The 16,780-nt window shown below is 42.3% G+C and overlaps 1 protein-coding gene across 15 annotated transcripts in view; it reads right to left on the reverse strand.

Moving 5' to 3' along the window:
• DST (dystonin) overlaps positions 1-16,780 on the reverse strand; it is a 1,436,897-nt gene that overhangs the window by 228,167 nt on the left and 1,191,950 nt on the right. For all 15 annotated transcript variants that reach the window (XM_085610880.1, XM_085610881.1, XM_085610884.1 and 12 more), the window contains 3 exons: positions 11,212-11,373; positions 7,966-8,136; positions 3,525-3,691 (listed from right to left, as the gene is read on the reverse strand). In XM_085610880.1, the coding sequence (XP_085467006.1) occupies positions 3,525-3,691; positions 7,966-8,136; positions 11,212-11,373 (500 nt within the window). The remainder of the gene's footprint in view (positions 1-3,524; positions 3,692-7,965; positions 8,137-11,211; positions 11,374-16,780) is intronic.

Genomic DNA, 16,780 nt, shown 5'->3' on the forward strand with positions numbered 1-16,780 from the left:
TTATTCTAATTTATCATGACCAAGGATTCCAGACACCACACAAGCAACGTGAAATTTGGGAAACATAAATTAATAACATGAAATTCCAAACGAAACAAATGACAAACAACCTGACTCAAACAGATGCCCCAAGCAACATCCCTTATGGGACCTATGGGGGAAGCCGAAAACAAGTATAAAATACCAAGTATTGGCATAGCATATTGTCTGATCTTGGATAGCAGGCGCAATGGTTAGTTTTTTATTGTTTCACTGAAAAAATATACCACAAAAATAGAAGAAAAAAAGGAAAATATGTTGCCACCTAAATGTGGCCGTGATATGCTTATAATAAGAAAAAAAATCAAAATAAATTATCCATCAAATTGTAATAGAACAATATGGGTGCTTTATAGCAGGCAGATGTACTGCACATCACTGGAAAATCAGATTTTTATTTGTTCACAGAAAATTAACTATTGCCTTTGAATTATTGTAGCTTAAAGATATAGAGCTCGATTTAGGCACTAATTTGGATGTCGGTTGTAGTTGCCTTCGACTGACATCCCTGCGGTTTCGGAACTGACTGACCTCTGCAATTACGATGCAACTGTACATGGTGCAGTCGCAGTCTCCCATTTCCCTATGGGATCATGTGCAGCGGTCCGAAACCTGCCACAGCACAAGCTCCCATAGAGAAATGGGAGTCACTGTAAATCCCTGCACCGTGTGGCAGGCACCTCATACAGCCAAACCTCAGATGGCCCTAATTCAGTTGAAGACATTTGACCACAGTGAACATGGAGTAGTCTCTGCCTTCATCAAGCTATAGTCCACCCACATGTAAATCAGGCAGGCAGACCATAATGTTGGCGGGAGGGAACTTTGTCACCGTTGCGATGGAGTTCCTTCTCCATCAAGATATAAATCTGGCCCATAGTCAAAACAGACTTTGTTTTTGGTGGATGTTCGTGATACATACAGGCATGTGCTATGTATATGTGATCTAGATATATAAAAATACAGATACATAAAATAAATATAAGTATTCACACATTGGAAGTTGCCACTGTGCTGCTATTGTTAGGTCAGAGTTTCTATAGGGAGATGGGTTTTTTTTGTTTTGTTAATCACTTTGGCACAGTTTGACAAATCTGCATAAAACTTTCCTCCCAAGAAAGTAAATCCACCTTGGCTCCTTCATGGGATGATTTTCACTGATTTGTCAAGCAGGGTGTAACAAAAATGGTGGGAAGGGGTCCCTAATCGCTGATTTCCCATGTTAGTTCCATTAGGAAACTCTGCTATTCGATACAGGGAAACAGACGAACAGAATTTCACCAATTTTAGCAAATGTTATAACTCTATTCAGAAAGCATGCTTTTTGGGATGTGCTGTAAATCTGTTCAGTCTTTTCCAAGAAATTAACAGTTAAAGAGGGGCTCGGGTGGGCATGATGAATTTTAAAAGTTAGGTATATCGGGACAGTTGGTCCAGCGGGAGTCCACGTGGTACTGAAATGTGAAAAAATAGGGCCTTCTGATTTGTTGAGGAAGCTTTGTCTCTAGTTGGCCACATCGGTCCCGCAGGCCCGGTCCCAGGCCCAGTATGCTGGAAAGATCAATCTGATTGGCTAGCCATAACTCTGAACAAAATATTGCACCTGCCATTACTGCAGTTGCCCTAAGTCCTGAAAAAGGCTTTTTAAAAGGGCATAAGGGGGCAAGGTATGGACACACTGATCCTGAGGCGCTTGGGTGAGTGACCAAAGGGACACCCTCTGAAGTTAAAATAAAACTAAAATAAGGCCATGGGTACTGCGGTACTCTGGCGGAACCCCAGTGTGGCTGTCCTTTGAGGTACCGCTGTACTTCCACTGGAGCCGCTGCTCAGGCTTCCACCCCATGATACAGAGGTAGTGTGCAAACTTCCCCTTGATAAAAATGCTAAAAAAAGGAGAAGAAAGTCCTTGTGCAGTGGGGGACTGGTTGCCCGCTGGCGACACTTCCCAAGGTCTTAGAACAGACACAAAGGAAGCACTAGTACACAATGTAACAGGAGTCGCAAATGAAACTACTTGATAAGCTAAAATGCTGAGATCACTGGGAAGCAGTGTGAAACTTTCTGAATACTTAACTGTGGTGAAAACAACAGCACAAATATTCACCAGATACAGACTGCGTGCCCACAGACTAGAAATATAGATAGTTTGAAACAAATCAAACCACAAACTCAGACAGGATAGACTTGTCAAGAGTGTCTTGAGAAAAGTAGAAACTGAGGAACACTTTCTGCAAGACTGTCCCATCTAAAAACACTATCAAGACAGCTACTCCCCCAAATTCTAAAGAAAAAGTCATTATTTGAAAGTCAAACTGGAGGAGATGTCTGCATCATCCTACAAGACCAACCAGAAACAAAGGAAAGAGCATCAAAAGAGGTCCATTCCAGTAATAGAAAAATACATCGTGCATAGGATATAGGTTTGAAAGATCATGAAAACAACTACTGAACAGATAGTAATATTTAATGTGTTTTGCATATTTTCTTTGTCAATGCTTGTCTGACTTCTGCCAGTAAAGCTCTCTGTAGTCTACTGAATGTACATGTGAGTTCATGTCACTAAGTATAACAGCATTTTTGCCCTCCACCTGTAATGTATTTTAGGTGCATTTCTAACTTATCTCTTGTGTGTTTTTAGAGTCAGGCCACAAGGCACTACCATGCTAATAGTGAGCTTTCACCTCTCAGCAGTCCTCAGAGTCCAGTTCCACAGCAGAGTATAAACATGAGGTTGCTTATCTGGACTATCCCGCTTACTTTGTGGGTTTCCAATTATTAGAGAGCATGTCTCTAACAAACTGAGGGAACTGTGGCACTCACCAGCTGGAGGACCAGAGCTCGCATCACAAGAATGCTGGCTGCCGCTGGTATGAAGGTTCATGTGAGAGTTTCCAGGGAGTGAAGGTATCACTCTATCACTCGCGTAAACGCCCAGCTTGAAGAGCTTTAGTGTGGAGGAGGAGGTCTGCAAACCACAGCTTGCCCTCCGGTTCCTACATATCACAGCTGTGAGCAGGTGCTGACAGTGAAGGCCCCATGCCACCCTTCCTGCAATAACACTCATGCACATCTGAATTATTTGTAAGAGGAGGCTTTGCATTCCTGCACACCCCGCTATTTCAAAGCAGCATTGGTAGATTCCAAACAAGCTCTGCCATATGTCAAGAGAAGTGCCTCCCGGTGGTAGAGGTGCCAGCAGGGAATGCCCATCTCCAGCCAAAGAAGACATGCCATCAGAGTTCCTTTGGCTAACATCCTTCTGATCGTGCCACGAAGGAAACAATCAATCAGCTGCACTCAGATCACCAGGAGGCTTGGATATTTCCCTTTTCTAACGTTTCATAAAATAATAATCTAGTGCCTAAAGGAGTTGTACCCCTCCTCGCTTCCATCAGCATATGCTGACAGTGCTCTCCACCAATCTGCATCTGGTCAGATCTGTACATTCACTTTGCCTTAAGAGTAAAAAGCGCTTCGAGTACCTGGTCTCCGCTTTCTTCAGAAGCACGTCCCATCTGTGGCCCAAGACGTCCAGCTGCTTCAAGGTCTTCTCCTTATCTGCCGCTTCTGCTGACTCTGCAATATTCTCTCCTTCGCGCCTAATGGCCTCGACAGTGGGCTTGCGGTCATCAAGCAACCTCTGGAGCAGCTGGAAGGAAAACAATGCAAGGCTTCAGAGGCAGGAAGCAGCTGTGCCAGCGTGCAGTGAGCCAGTGCCCCCCCCCCCCCCGTGCTTTGGAGTGCGGCGCTGCATTATCAGCAGTGGGATAGACCTGTTGGCGTGACTCTGTTGACGCCGGAGATAGAGTCATTGAGCCGGAGTCACGCAAGCGCGACCAGCTCTCCGTTACCGCGAAGTAAAACAACGAATGCTCAAAAGTAATGCAGGCGCACAAAGAAAATGTAACTCACATATATTTACACAATTCACATTTCCCATGAAGTTTAGAAACTGTAGCAATTGTTTCCATTTTTATCCTGCAAGCAGCGAAATCAGAATTGAGTTAAAAACCAGGGGCAAGGTTTACACTACACAGAGGCAGAGGGAGCGCGAAGATAAACCAGCAGGTGCCCTAACAAGAGGGATAGCAATGTGTTCACTTTCTGTACCCCGTGAACCACTTTCACTAGGGGTGTAAATGACCAGGACCGGGATGGCTTTAAATGGACTGAGTGAGTAAGTGTTAGATGGATAAGAACACATCTTACTGAACGGCAAAGAGAAACAAGCATTGGCACAGCCAGCAAGTCTCGTTTATGTGACAGCTATTGGCTTTTCCAGTGTCTTCTCACTATGATGTACTGCAGAGTTGCTGCTGCTCAGCATGGCTAAAGGTTAGTGGTGTAGCATACAGTAGAGTGGTGTAGAGGAGAGTGGTGTAGAGGAGACTGGAACAGAGGAGAGTGGTGTAGAGCAGCATAGAGTGGAGTGGAGTAGAGTGAAGTGGCATGAAGTGGAGTGGCATACAGTAGAGTGGCATAAAGTAGAGCAGAGGGGCATAAACTGGAGACGCATTGAGTGGAGTGGGGTACAATGACATAGAGTGGCATGGAGTAGCGTACAGTGGAGTGACATAGAGTGGTGTAGAGTAGCAAAGATTGGAGTGGTGTAGAGTGGAGAAACGTAGAGTGGAGTGGCATAGAGTGAAGAGGCATACAGTGAAGAGGCATGGAGTAGAGTGGCATTGAGTGGAGTAGAGTGGCATACAGTGGTGCGACAGAGTGTAGTGTCATAGAACAGATTGGTATTGAGTGGAGTGTCATAGAGCAGATTGGAATAGAGTGGAGTGGCTTAGAGTAAAGTGGAGTAGACTGGAATAGAGTTCGGGTGGAGTAGAGTGGTGTGGTGAAGAGTAGAATGGCGTAGAGTAGAGTGGGGTGTCACAGAGTAGAGTGGTGTGGAGCAGAGTGGCATGGAGTAGAGTGGCAAAGTGTGGGGTGGAGAGGTGTAGAGTGGTGTACAGTGAAGTGGCATCGAGTGGTGTGGAGTGGAATGGGGTAAAGTGGCATAGAGTAGAGTGGCATAGTTTAGAGTAGTGTAAAGTGGAGTCGCTTAGAATGCGGTAGAGTGGCATAGAGTAGAGTGGAGTGGAGTGGCATGGTGGCATTGGGGAGAGTGGGGCAGAATGGAGTGGCGCAGAGTGGCGTACAGTAGAGTGACATAGAGTAGAGTGGCATAGAGGAAAGTAGAGTGGCGTAAACTGGAGTGGCATAGAGTGGAATGATGTAGAATGACATGGAGTGGTGTACAGTGGAGTGGCGTAAAGTAGAGTGATGTAGAGTAGCATAGAGTGGAGTAGTGGAGAGGTGTAAAGTTGAGTGGCATAGAGTGGGGTGGAGTAGAGTGGCATGGAGCAGAGTGGTGTAGAGTGGCATTGAGTGGTGACAAGTGGCATAGAGTAGAGTGGCGTAGTTTAGAGTGGTGTAAAGTGGTTTGGCATACAGTGCCATAAAGTTGCATTATGTGGAGTGGCATAGAGTAGAGTTGTGTAAAGTGGTGTAGAGTAGCATTGAGTGAAGTGGCATGGAGTGGCGTACAGATAAGAGGATTGGAGTAAAGTGGAGTGCCGTAGAGTAGAATGGGGTGGGGTGGTGTACAGTAGAGTGGCATAGAGTGGGGTGGAGCGGCGTGGAGGGGAGTGGAATAGATTTGTACAGAACAGAGTGGTGCCATAGAGTGGCACTATATGAAGTGGAGTGGCATAAAGTAGAGAGACATAGAGTGGGGTGGAGTAGAGTGACATAGAGTAGAGTGACATCGAGTAGAGTAGCATAGAGTAGAGTGGTTTGAAGTGGTGTGGTGTGAACTGGAGTGGTGTGAAGTGGAGTGGCGTGCCGTGGAGTGATGTAGAGTGGCATAAAGTGGAGTGGCATAGAGTGGAGTCGTGTAGAGTAGAGTGGCATAGAGTGGAGCGGGATAGAATGGCATAGAGTTAGTGCCGTAGAGTGGATTAGAGTAGAGTTGCGTAGAGTGGAGTGGCGCAGAGTGGAGTAGCACAGAGTAGTGTAGAGTAGTACAGTTGTGGGTGTAAGTAACTAAAGCATCAATACAGGCAGCAGATAAGTGAAAGCAATACAGGAAACAAAGCCAACTGAAAACAGCAGGCCTTACTAAAGATAACAGAGCTTCGGGAAACAACAGAGCCAAAGAAAGAAAATACAGTTAGCTAAAGGCACACTAGCAGTCTTTCTAGATCTCTAGAGTAGCCTGTCTTTAGTGATTTTGCTGTTTAGTGGTGCAAATCATCATTCTAAGCAGACTAGGTTATGCAACACATTGTTTCTATGCACTACTAGTTATTTTATCCACCGCCTACATCATACACAGGCTGCCGCAGCAAAACTTGCACTTTATCGGCCACATCGATTCTCTACATCCATCGCTCTGCGCTCTACATTGGCTCATAGTGGCCATGAGAGCCCAGTTTAAATCTCTTTGTACTGTGCCTACAGCCTTCCATCTTGTTAGATCATGTCCTCTCTGACATTACCTACAGCGTTATATTCCACCAACATTTTTACACTCAGCCAATGCCAACCTTGTGAAGGTTCTATTTTCAAGAAGACTCGAGTTGGCAGCAGATATTTTTCTGTGCATGCGGCTAGTGTTTGGAACCGTCTGCCGCTCACCCTTCTTTTTACTAGCGACTTTTATGCTTTCAGGAAAGCATTGAATACTTAACTAAAAAAAAAAAATAGCTTTCCTTTTCATGACTGGATACTTGTTCTGATAGACAACGCCAGGCTACCTTCTTTGGTGACAGTTTGTGCTTTTATAAAAATATAAATAAACACATAAATAAATCATGCATAATTTGAAAATATAATTTGGGTGCCTTTATTTGTTGAAAAGTTTGGTATAGAAGTACATATGAAAGTTCTACTGGTGACCTGCATATATTATATAGCAATATAGTATATTCAAAGCAAATGAAAATTACAGGCAAATCATAAAACCTGTCAAGGCAAGTCATCTTAGAGGGGTACACTATGTCAAAGGAAAAACAATTATATCTGTGCTTCATCAATTCTATACATGGTGAAGATACTGAAGTCAACATTGGCAGCGTTAGCATCAAGTTTGGATAGTTTAAACTAATTATCCTATGAATAGCTAAGGCCTAATTTACAAAAATAGACCTCTGCCTGCAATTTGCATACTTAAACATTTCACGGCATTTTCTATAGGAATAACTTTGCATCTCTGTCTAGAGTTGGGAATTATGTTCCAAATCTTTTGAATATCACAACCAAGAGTGTGTGGGTGTTACAGGGTTGTGCTTCGCATTACCCTGTAACATCCCCAAGGAGTTCCAAACATTAGAAGCCCATCATTGGACTGGATCAAGCAATTCCTCTCCCCTGCAGATTCACAAAACTCTATATTAGAACAAAGCAAAATCTAGGAAATTATAGATTTCCAAGCATACGTAATCATCCAGAGGGACTCAAGTAAAGAGGCAGATAATGGTGGAAAGTGCAAAGGAACTGTGTTTTATTTGAGGTTTTCAGACTCGGAAATGGTTTCCACCCCTGAAACATTTTTTCTATCCCTCTAAATTTCTGGAGTGTGTTCACCCCTCCTCCTGTCTCGGCAGTGAAAAAGACTTGCATCGCTGGGTTTAACGAAAGGCCCAGGGTGATGCTATGTGTATTTGGAACTGGCATCTGTGCTATGGACTCAAGATGGAGAATCGAAAGAAATCACAATCTCTGGATTCTGCACCTACTATTTGAGTAGGTGGGTAATGCACCCTGGCCCCTCTAGATTTTGTGTTACGCAGACTCTTTAGAGATGTGATGCTGCTGACAGAGTTACTATATGTTAATAACACGACTATACAGTGTTAGTTTGAAGACAATGAGCAACATGCTGTAGAAACCTCTTCGAACTAGGATTAGAATGAAAGAAGGATTGCTTACTTTTTGTTCTTGAATCTGTGCTTTCACAACTTTAAACTCAGCAGATGGTGGTTTCTGGTTTGCTATGAGTTCTTCTGTGTCCGTTAGCCAGCAAAGCAGAGATTCCAGGGCATCCTGGAACCTGCCACAGTGGAGAAGCGCCTCTTGCAGCTGGGCTGCTCGCTGAGCAACCTGAAAACGAAGAACATAAGCAAAAGCTTTACATTAAGTAAACAGGCTAACATAATGCAAGAAGGTTATAGACGTCATCGAAGTCCCTGACAAACTTGAGAGCAAATTCAGCTGAACAATGGCATGTTATGACCATCTAGGGACATGATGAGGGCATTATGCCATGAGCTTTACCATCAGTATTGGTCACATTTTGTAGATAACGTTGATAACAAATGCATCATTACAAATCTTAATCATCACTGGTAGTGGCATGGGACATCCTTTCCTTCCCACATATCCACTGCCTCACCTTATCATAAAATCTCTGGCATATGCCTGCTTTAGGAACCAGAGATTATGAGACAAGCTTTCTAGGGAAACAGCCTTTACAACGCGGTAATTACCAAGCATCACCTTTACCATGCATATGCCTTTACCATGCTTGCCTTTACAACAAAATGGTAAGTATAGATCAGGTAAGTATATGTAGGATAAGGGCGTTTTTACTGTTTAGGTGTGGGTAAGGGTATCGGGTGGTAAGTGTGTTTCTATAGTTTAGGGGTGGGTAAGGGAATTGGGTGGTAAGGGTGTTTTTAGGGTTTAGGGGAGGGTAAGGGTACAGAATGCTAAGGGGGATTTCAGGATTTAGGGGTAAGGGTATAGGTGGTAAGGGCTTTTAATGTGTTTTGGTGTGGGTAAGGGTATTGGGTGGTAAGGGTGTTTTAAGGTTTGGGGTGGGTAAGGGTACAGGGTGCTAAGGGGGATTTCAGGGTTTGGTGTAAGGATATAGGTGGTAAGGGTGTTTTTAGTGTTTAGGGGTGGGTAAGGGTATTGGGTAGTAAGTGTGTTTTTAGGGTTTAGGGGAGGGTAAGTGTACAGAATGTGCTAAGGGTGATTTCAGGGTTTAGGGGTGAGTAAGGGTACAGGTGGTAAGGGCATTTTTTGTATTTAGTGGTGGGTAAGGGTATTGGGTAGTAAGGGTGTTTTAAGGTTTAGGGGTAGGTAAGGGTACAGGATGCTAAGAGTGTTTTCAGAGTTTGAGGTGAGTAAGGATATAGGTGGTAAGGGCGTTTTTTAGTGTTTAGGGGTGGGTATTGGGTGGTAAGGCTGATTTCATGGTTTAGAGGTGGGTAAGGGAATAGCTACATTGGCTCCCTGTAATTAGGAGGATAGAGTTCAAGTCACTGATCTTTGCTTTTAGGGCCACTAGAAGCTTGGGACATATGTACCTCCAGAAGAGGCTGCATCTGTACCATCAAATGCGGGTCTTGAAATCCAACAATCTGAAACTCTTAAAAGTTCTACGCTTCCGTAAAGCCTGATGGGGTGGTAGATCTTTCGCGTTACAATCTACAAGACTCTGGAACTCCCTCCCACCCTACATGCGCTTGTTGGAATAAGAAACGGAATTTCGGAGACCATTAAAAACGTGGTGTTTCAGGCAGACATAACAGCCTACACGACCCACACCTTAGTTCTTTGCCAGAGCCGGGACACCTCTGCAGAGGTAGCTGCACGCTTTCGAAATCACCATTAATTAATTAATTAAATAATTAATAGGGTGGTAACATGGTTTTAGGGTTTAAGGGTGGGTAAGGGTATCTTTAGGGTTCAGCGTTGGGTAAGGAAATCGGGCGGTAGGGGAGCTTTTAGGGTTTAGGGGTGGTAAGGGTGTAGGTATTAAGGGTGATTTTAAGGTTTTGTGGTGGGTAAGGGTATAGGGTATTAAGGGAGTTGTTAGGGTTGTTTAAGGGTGGGTAAGGGTATCTTTAGGGTTTAGCGTTGGGTAAGGAAATCGGGTGGTAGGGGAGCTTTTAGGTTTTAGGGGTGGTAAGGGTATAGGGTATTAAGGGTGATTTTAAGGTTTTGTGGTGGGTAAGGGTATAGGGTGGTAAGGGAGTTGTTAGGGTTTAGGAGTGGGTAAGGGAATAAGGTGGTAAGGGTATTTTTAGGGTTTAGGAGTGGGTAAAGTAATAGGGTGGTAAAGGTGGGCGAATTTAGGGGTGGGTGAGTTTAGGGGGTAGGGGTTAACGGAATAGTGTGGTAATGTAAAAAAAATGGAGGGTTTGGGGTCTCTCAATTGAGAAAATATTTTTCAAAAATCACTGTGCGTATATATTTCATGTGTGTGTATATATTGCGTGGTGAAGGCAATGCGTTCGAAAATGTATTGTGTGGTAAAGGATGCTTGGTGAAGGCATGCGTGGTAAAGGCATTCGTTGTACTGTCATACAAACGCTTTCTGTAACACTGTAGGAGCCCAAGAGAAGGTTAACGAAAAGTAAAAAGGCATTCTTTAGAACAGCCATTAATATGGCTTCATTAATGAGACCCAATGTGATATACGTGACCACACAGAGCTGGGTAATTTTATTATGAGTTTAGAGTTTTGCACCAGTATATCCAAACGAAAATAAAATTGACTCAGTACGGAAACTGTGGCGCATTGAGTAGAAAGACTTCGATATAATCATGTAGCTATGGTATACTTATGTTAATGCTGAATCATGGTGCATTGGTTCTGGCACAGACATAAAGACATGCTTCAGATACTTTACACACCCACAGACATGAATAACATTCATATACCACCAGCTTGGATCCCTCTCGCCATCAGACATCAAAGTTTATTAGGACCACTGCAGATATACAGATCAGAAGTCATCTTGATTTCAGTTATGGAAGGTGAAAGGTAAAAAACCACAATGTGATCTTTTGGCATTGTAGAGTCCAAAGAAGTATTTTATCAATGTTAGTTATTTTCTCTAGTAGTTAATGCATTAAGAAGCTTATTACCGAAAAATAGTCTAAAGTAAACAAGAAAACATAGTTAACGGAAATGGCTATCATTTTATCCGGAAGGCATGTGCCATTAGTAAATTTAATACTATAATGTTCTCCTTCCAACTAGGTGGATGGGATTTGCATGCCAACTTAACGTCCCACAAGCTTTCTGTCCAGCATGGTTATAAAATGCAAACATTAAGAATAAGGGGGAGGACTTTCAATGGCGTTGATGGATATTCAACCGATCATGACACTATATTTACACGGTGCAGAACATTATATTTCAGAATCCTGAACAGTCAGCACCTTCTTATTAAGAGTGTTCCACCGCGTGTTCGTTTCTTCAAGGTCATGGTCCAGCTTCTGGGTGTCGGTATTCCTAGCGGCGCTTTGAATCAGGCCTTGGCCCAGCCAGTTCACCTCCTGCAGCTTCACGTGCAGAGGTTCGATCTCTTCTTTCTGGAATACCTGTAATGGAAGAAAAAACACAATGTAATCTGTCCTCGGTGCATGACAAAGATATAGAGACATGGTGGAGGATGACAATAGACATCCAATATATTATGCAACATAAGAAGCCTTAATGAAATACGTGAAAGACAAGTCGCATAAAATAATAATGACTGTTCAGAAGGTTTTTATATAGACCAATGCGGAAAGGCCCACGAAGTGGCAACAGAGCTTGCATTGGGGGGACCCATTTAGAGCCGCCCAGCAATTCCATCACTAGATGACCCACCGCCTTCTGTACGTGAAAAGGTATATTTTTGGAGAAAAGGCGTTTACATTTTTCTTGTTTAAATTGTAACCTGATATGCAAGCCAACGAAACACTGTTCTATTCTAGTACCTCTCAAACGCTTTTCTTCAATCTCCTAGTTATTCTTCATTTTTAGGTCGAACTTACTAGCCGAGCAAGCCGTCTGGTTGCAAAAGACCCATTATCGGTTGACCAAGAACCTTTGGGAATTTATAGCCCACCCATTGCTTAACATTGGTAGACTTCATTGTTAGTCACACTTGCTTGCATCTTTTTTGAGGACTTTTCTTGTCCCAGCTAGCCCATCTTGTGTTTGCCCATTCCCTGGAATATAGTCTCTTTACGTTGTCTCTGAGTGGTTGGCTTCTTGCCTTTCACTGCTCATTTTTGAAAACAACTCTTTTCTTTTTAATTAAGCATTCCATGAGAATGCATGTATTTTCTACCTCCCTTGTGTGTTTCTACCTCACTGCCAAATACCTGCCCCAACGCTCCATGTTGCTGTCTCCTTCATGTTGCAAGTTTTTTGTGTGCTTCTCCCCTACCAATCTTCCTCCCTTGTGCTCTGTGCAGTTTTTAGCTTTGTGTGCTTCACCCCATCCACTCTGTTGCTCTCCCTCGTGTGCTGCTTTTCCTGTCCAAACTCTTTTGTTGCCCCCAACCACGACCATCATTTTAAAAAAATATACATTTTTTGTGGAGGGGAGGACCAGGCAGCAAATTGCTGCCGCCCCGTTTATGCCTTAAAAAAGCATGCTGCATTAAAATACGTTTTTCTTTTATATTCTTTTACAAAAACAATTTTTTTAATATACCAAAATAAAAAATGGAGCTTGCGTCATTTTGTTGACACACATGCATAATGACACATGTGCTTGCCTGCGAAATAAAACATTGTCAACTTCTCACTTTTCACTGCGCCATCACCAGATAGAAGCATACAATATTTGATATTACTTGATTTTGAGATAATAACTTGCTGCAATAAAAAAATGCATTACATTTATAAATAATCCCTACTTGTAAGAAGGGTCCTTTAAGAATCTTGTGTCGTGCAGGTCAAGAAAGCAAAAGACACACAATTGATGGACGGAATGCAGAAAAAATCAAAACATTCACCCCCAGTCAAGAGATCTGGGTTAAATCCATCATTCTTTTGCTCACCATGCCACCCCAGTTTAGAAAGATCAAGGGCTACACTTCCCCTGTGGGGACCATTTGTGCTTTTAATTAGCTAAATCATTGCCCCTTTTTTCTTTTTTTTATCTTTAAACAATACTGCAAATGATCTTGCCAGTGCTGAACTGCATCACCTAAAGGCATTGGAAAAGCCAGTAGGTGCAAAAGGCGAGATCTATTGGCTTTGCTAATGCTTGTTCTTAAATACCTTTAGCAAGAAGGGCTTCCTTCTATAAGAACTCTGGTCCTCTCAATAAGCAGGAAATACCCCCTTATCACCTAGCACAGATAATTCATACCTTACATTTGTGACAAAAAGAGTCACGTCTTAAAATGACCTCAGAGGTACCTTATAAATGAACTAAGACAAATTGCAAAGTACAGCAGCAATTCTGATTGTTTTACTTTATAGATACAAATGTTGTCCCTCATATTAATAACTAATGTGAGTTCATGCCCTGCTGCCACCTGCCTCACTGTATCTGATAGCAAAGGATAACAGAAAGAGGCACCTTAAAAAGACACCAAAAGGCAACTACTCTTTAGTCAAATTGCAAAAATGTATCAGTGATTAATCATTCCAACAGCAGATTCGCACGGTCATCTTTGACCATAGTTCTTGTTAAAACCCACAGTAATATATTCCACAAAAAAAGGAAATTATTTTTTAAATGACACAGATTTCATAAACATTAGTGAACAAATGTAAACATTGCAATTCAGCATAAACTTTTGCTGGTAGTAGTACACCCAACAAGTGTTCAACGACCCCCTGACGATTTTTCAAGGCTAATCCATCAAGTGACAAATCTCTACCCTCTCTTCTATTCAATGTGATCAATCAGTGCATTCCAATATCCTCCAAGAAATGTGCAGAGGAACGCCCTTCCTTTAGTCTGGTATCACAAAACACGAGTACACTCTTTAGTCAATCCCAGATATATCTTCCACTGTTTACACTTTCCGTCCCAAGATATCACCTTCATCAATAACTCTTCAAACAAACCTACCCTCCACAGCATGGCTTTATGGCTTCATAAGCGTTTACAAATTACCGATGATACGGTCACTGCATATATCATTCAGCATCTCCCACAAAAAGGGAAATATCACCCCGTGGTCCAGTATATCAAAAACCACTACTGGTTTAAGAAGCACTGGGGCGTTGGGCGACCAGCCTTTAGCATGTGATTCCAGATAGCTTGCAATGGAGGTATTTATGCATCACAGTGACGACAAACTGTACTAAAAACGTAGCTCCCTGATCTAATGTATAGGTGGATGTAAATTAATAACTCAAAGGTTATGTAATGGATGTTTGGAAATGCCAAATGGCCACATGGTATCAGTAAAATATATTTTAAAAATTATTCCAGAGAGTACTTATGGAACTCATTGATGTTTTAGCCACATGGAGCAACATATTTTAAAAGAGAGTGCATGTCTACAAAAATGGGAATGTGTAAAAAGGCTCTTCTATAGCACAATGATTAGGTTATGTGTCAATGAATGATAACTAGTTTGTACTTTGTTTGCATAGGAGAATAGGATTTATTTACATATTACAATGAAATCCTTGCCAACTTGATCTTTACAATGAGATTTATAAAACTAGTAATTCACCACATATAGGCAAAATCTTCTAGACACAGGACTATCTCAATTGCATTCCTAATATATCAAGTTGAAGTCTTATCCTGGCGGCATTAAACTATGCTGCCTCTTTAAGAGAAATTATTTTTCCTTCAAATACACTCCGAATATTTTTTTTTTTAATATCAACCTCATCTATCCTTGTGTTTTGGTGTGTTTCTGTTGATGCTGAGATTTCTGCTGAGACTCCCTGCATTCAGTAAGTATGTATGTCCTTGGGACATTGCCGGTTGTTGATGGAACGAGCCATCTACTTCACAAGCTCCCCGTCACCTCCCCCACTTAGTACATTAATCCTAAATTAATAAGTACTCCCACAATCTGAAGACCCCTAAGCAACACCTTTTCGACCCCAAATGGTGAAAGATTGAAGGAGAGTGGAAAAGGGAGCTGCCTGAAGAAGACTACAGTGGGAGAAAATGGCGAGTACCATAAGACCCTGAAAGACAGCAACAGCGATTTCGATACTGGCTAATGAGCACAGAGGAGACAGGAGAGGACCGCAGGAACTTGCATAGTTTCTCAGGTGTCAACTTCGACTCATACTCTTTTTATTATTTATATAGCTCCATTAGTGTCATTGAACCACTGCTTCTATTTCTTTTTGTATGCTGATGATTCTCAGCTTATGATGTCTGGACTGTTCTTCTTCTCAAGAACGTGACACACTGAAAGCCTGCGTCTGTGCTGCTATGCCATGGATGACCAACATCTTCTTGTGCTTTAACATGGATAAAACTGCAGAGACGGTCTTTGGCGACTCTTCATGCTGGTCAAGAGTCTGGCGACCAACTGAATTAGTTTCCCTTCAAACACCCTCGGTTTCTGTCAGGAATATGGAGGTTATATTTGATTCAAAGCTATCCTTTAATCAACACATCCAGTTCCTTTCTTACTTTGGAAACAATGAGAATGATAATTCTTCTACTGCCTTAGACCCACCCAAAAACCATAATTCAGGCGTCAATACTCTCACAACTTGATTACTGCAATTGATTTTATTTGGGACGTCCAAGTTACCTAATGTCAAAGTTACAACATATTCAAAATGCCGCTGCACGTTGCCTTTCTATATTTCAGAACATCTTAGCTAACTCGATTGGCTACAAATCAGGAACAGACATTTACTGAAGGCATTAGTACACTGCCACAAAGCCATCTATCCCTTGACTCCACAAACACATTATATGTTTATACTTTTTAAATGCTACTTTTCCTTTGGAGTTCTGAGATCTCAGTCAGCCAGTCTTTTAATCATTCCTCGTTTTCCGAAATGCTGTTGTGATGGTGGGCCTTGTCAACAATTAGCACACAAAACTTTAACGCTTTGCCATAAGAAATTAGATTGGATTCCGATCTCCTTCACGTCAGGAAACATCTCAATATATAGCTTTTTAGGAGCCTGTAAGAGCTTCTGAGCTTTCTTTACATGATGTTTATAAATAGCGCCAGGATTCAGACTATGTAATTGTCACACTCTACACATTTTAAATCAAATCAAAGCAGATGTGCTGGAAAACAAAACTGACTCAGTGGCAACAGAAGTAAATATAGTGAGAGACAACCTTAGGAAACTGAAGGAGAGATTGCAAATATCTGAAACACCCATGCTGAGCTTCAACTCACCATGCAACAAGTCTCAGAGCCAATGAAAGAACTCACTGAGTGAATCAGGTTGCTTGAACACCACTCAAAAGACTCAGAACGTAGCTCTAGGTGAACCCATATCAGACTGCTGGACAGAATATAATTGCATACCTAGAGGAAGGGATGGAGTAGCAGGTGATGCTCTAGGGCCTTTATATGTTCTTTGTTCTGGAAAGAACACACAGAGAGCTAGCGCACCCTAAACCGCCCGGTGCCCCACTGAGAACAGGTAGTGCACAACTGCTAAACTACAGAGATATAGATCTCATCTTGCAAAGTGTGAGAAGAGTAGTCAGTAACTCAAAAGTCATTATCTTCTCAGACTATAACCTGTCCATCCAGCGACACTACGCCACATTCTTAAGAAGCTCAGAGATTTTAAAGCATGATATATGCTCTTGTTACCAGCACATTTGAAAATATTACACAATGGAAATACCATATTCTTCCAGGAGCCTAGCAAGCCTGGGACTGCACAGAAATATTACCTGTAAACAGAGGTGCAGCTCCACAGAGATGGGAGTGACGCCTAACAAGGAGAGAGAGAGTGAGGAAAGAGAAGAAGAGTAGGAACCAACTTGCCTTGAAGACCCTCGTCATTAAAAGTATTTACAGAGAGTGAATGGCTTAATGAAAA

The sequence above is a fragment of the Triturus cristatus genome, chromosome 6 (assembly GCF_964204655.1).
Source record: "Triturus cristatus chromosome 6, aTriCri1.1, whole genome shotgun sequence".
NCBI lineage: Eukaryota > Metazoa > Chordata > Amphibia > Caudata > Salamandridae > Triturus > Triturus cristatus.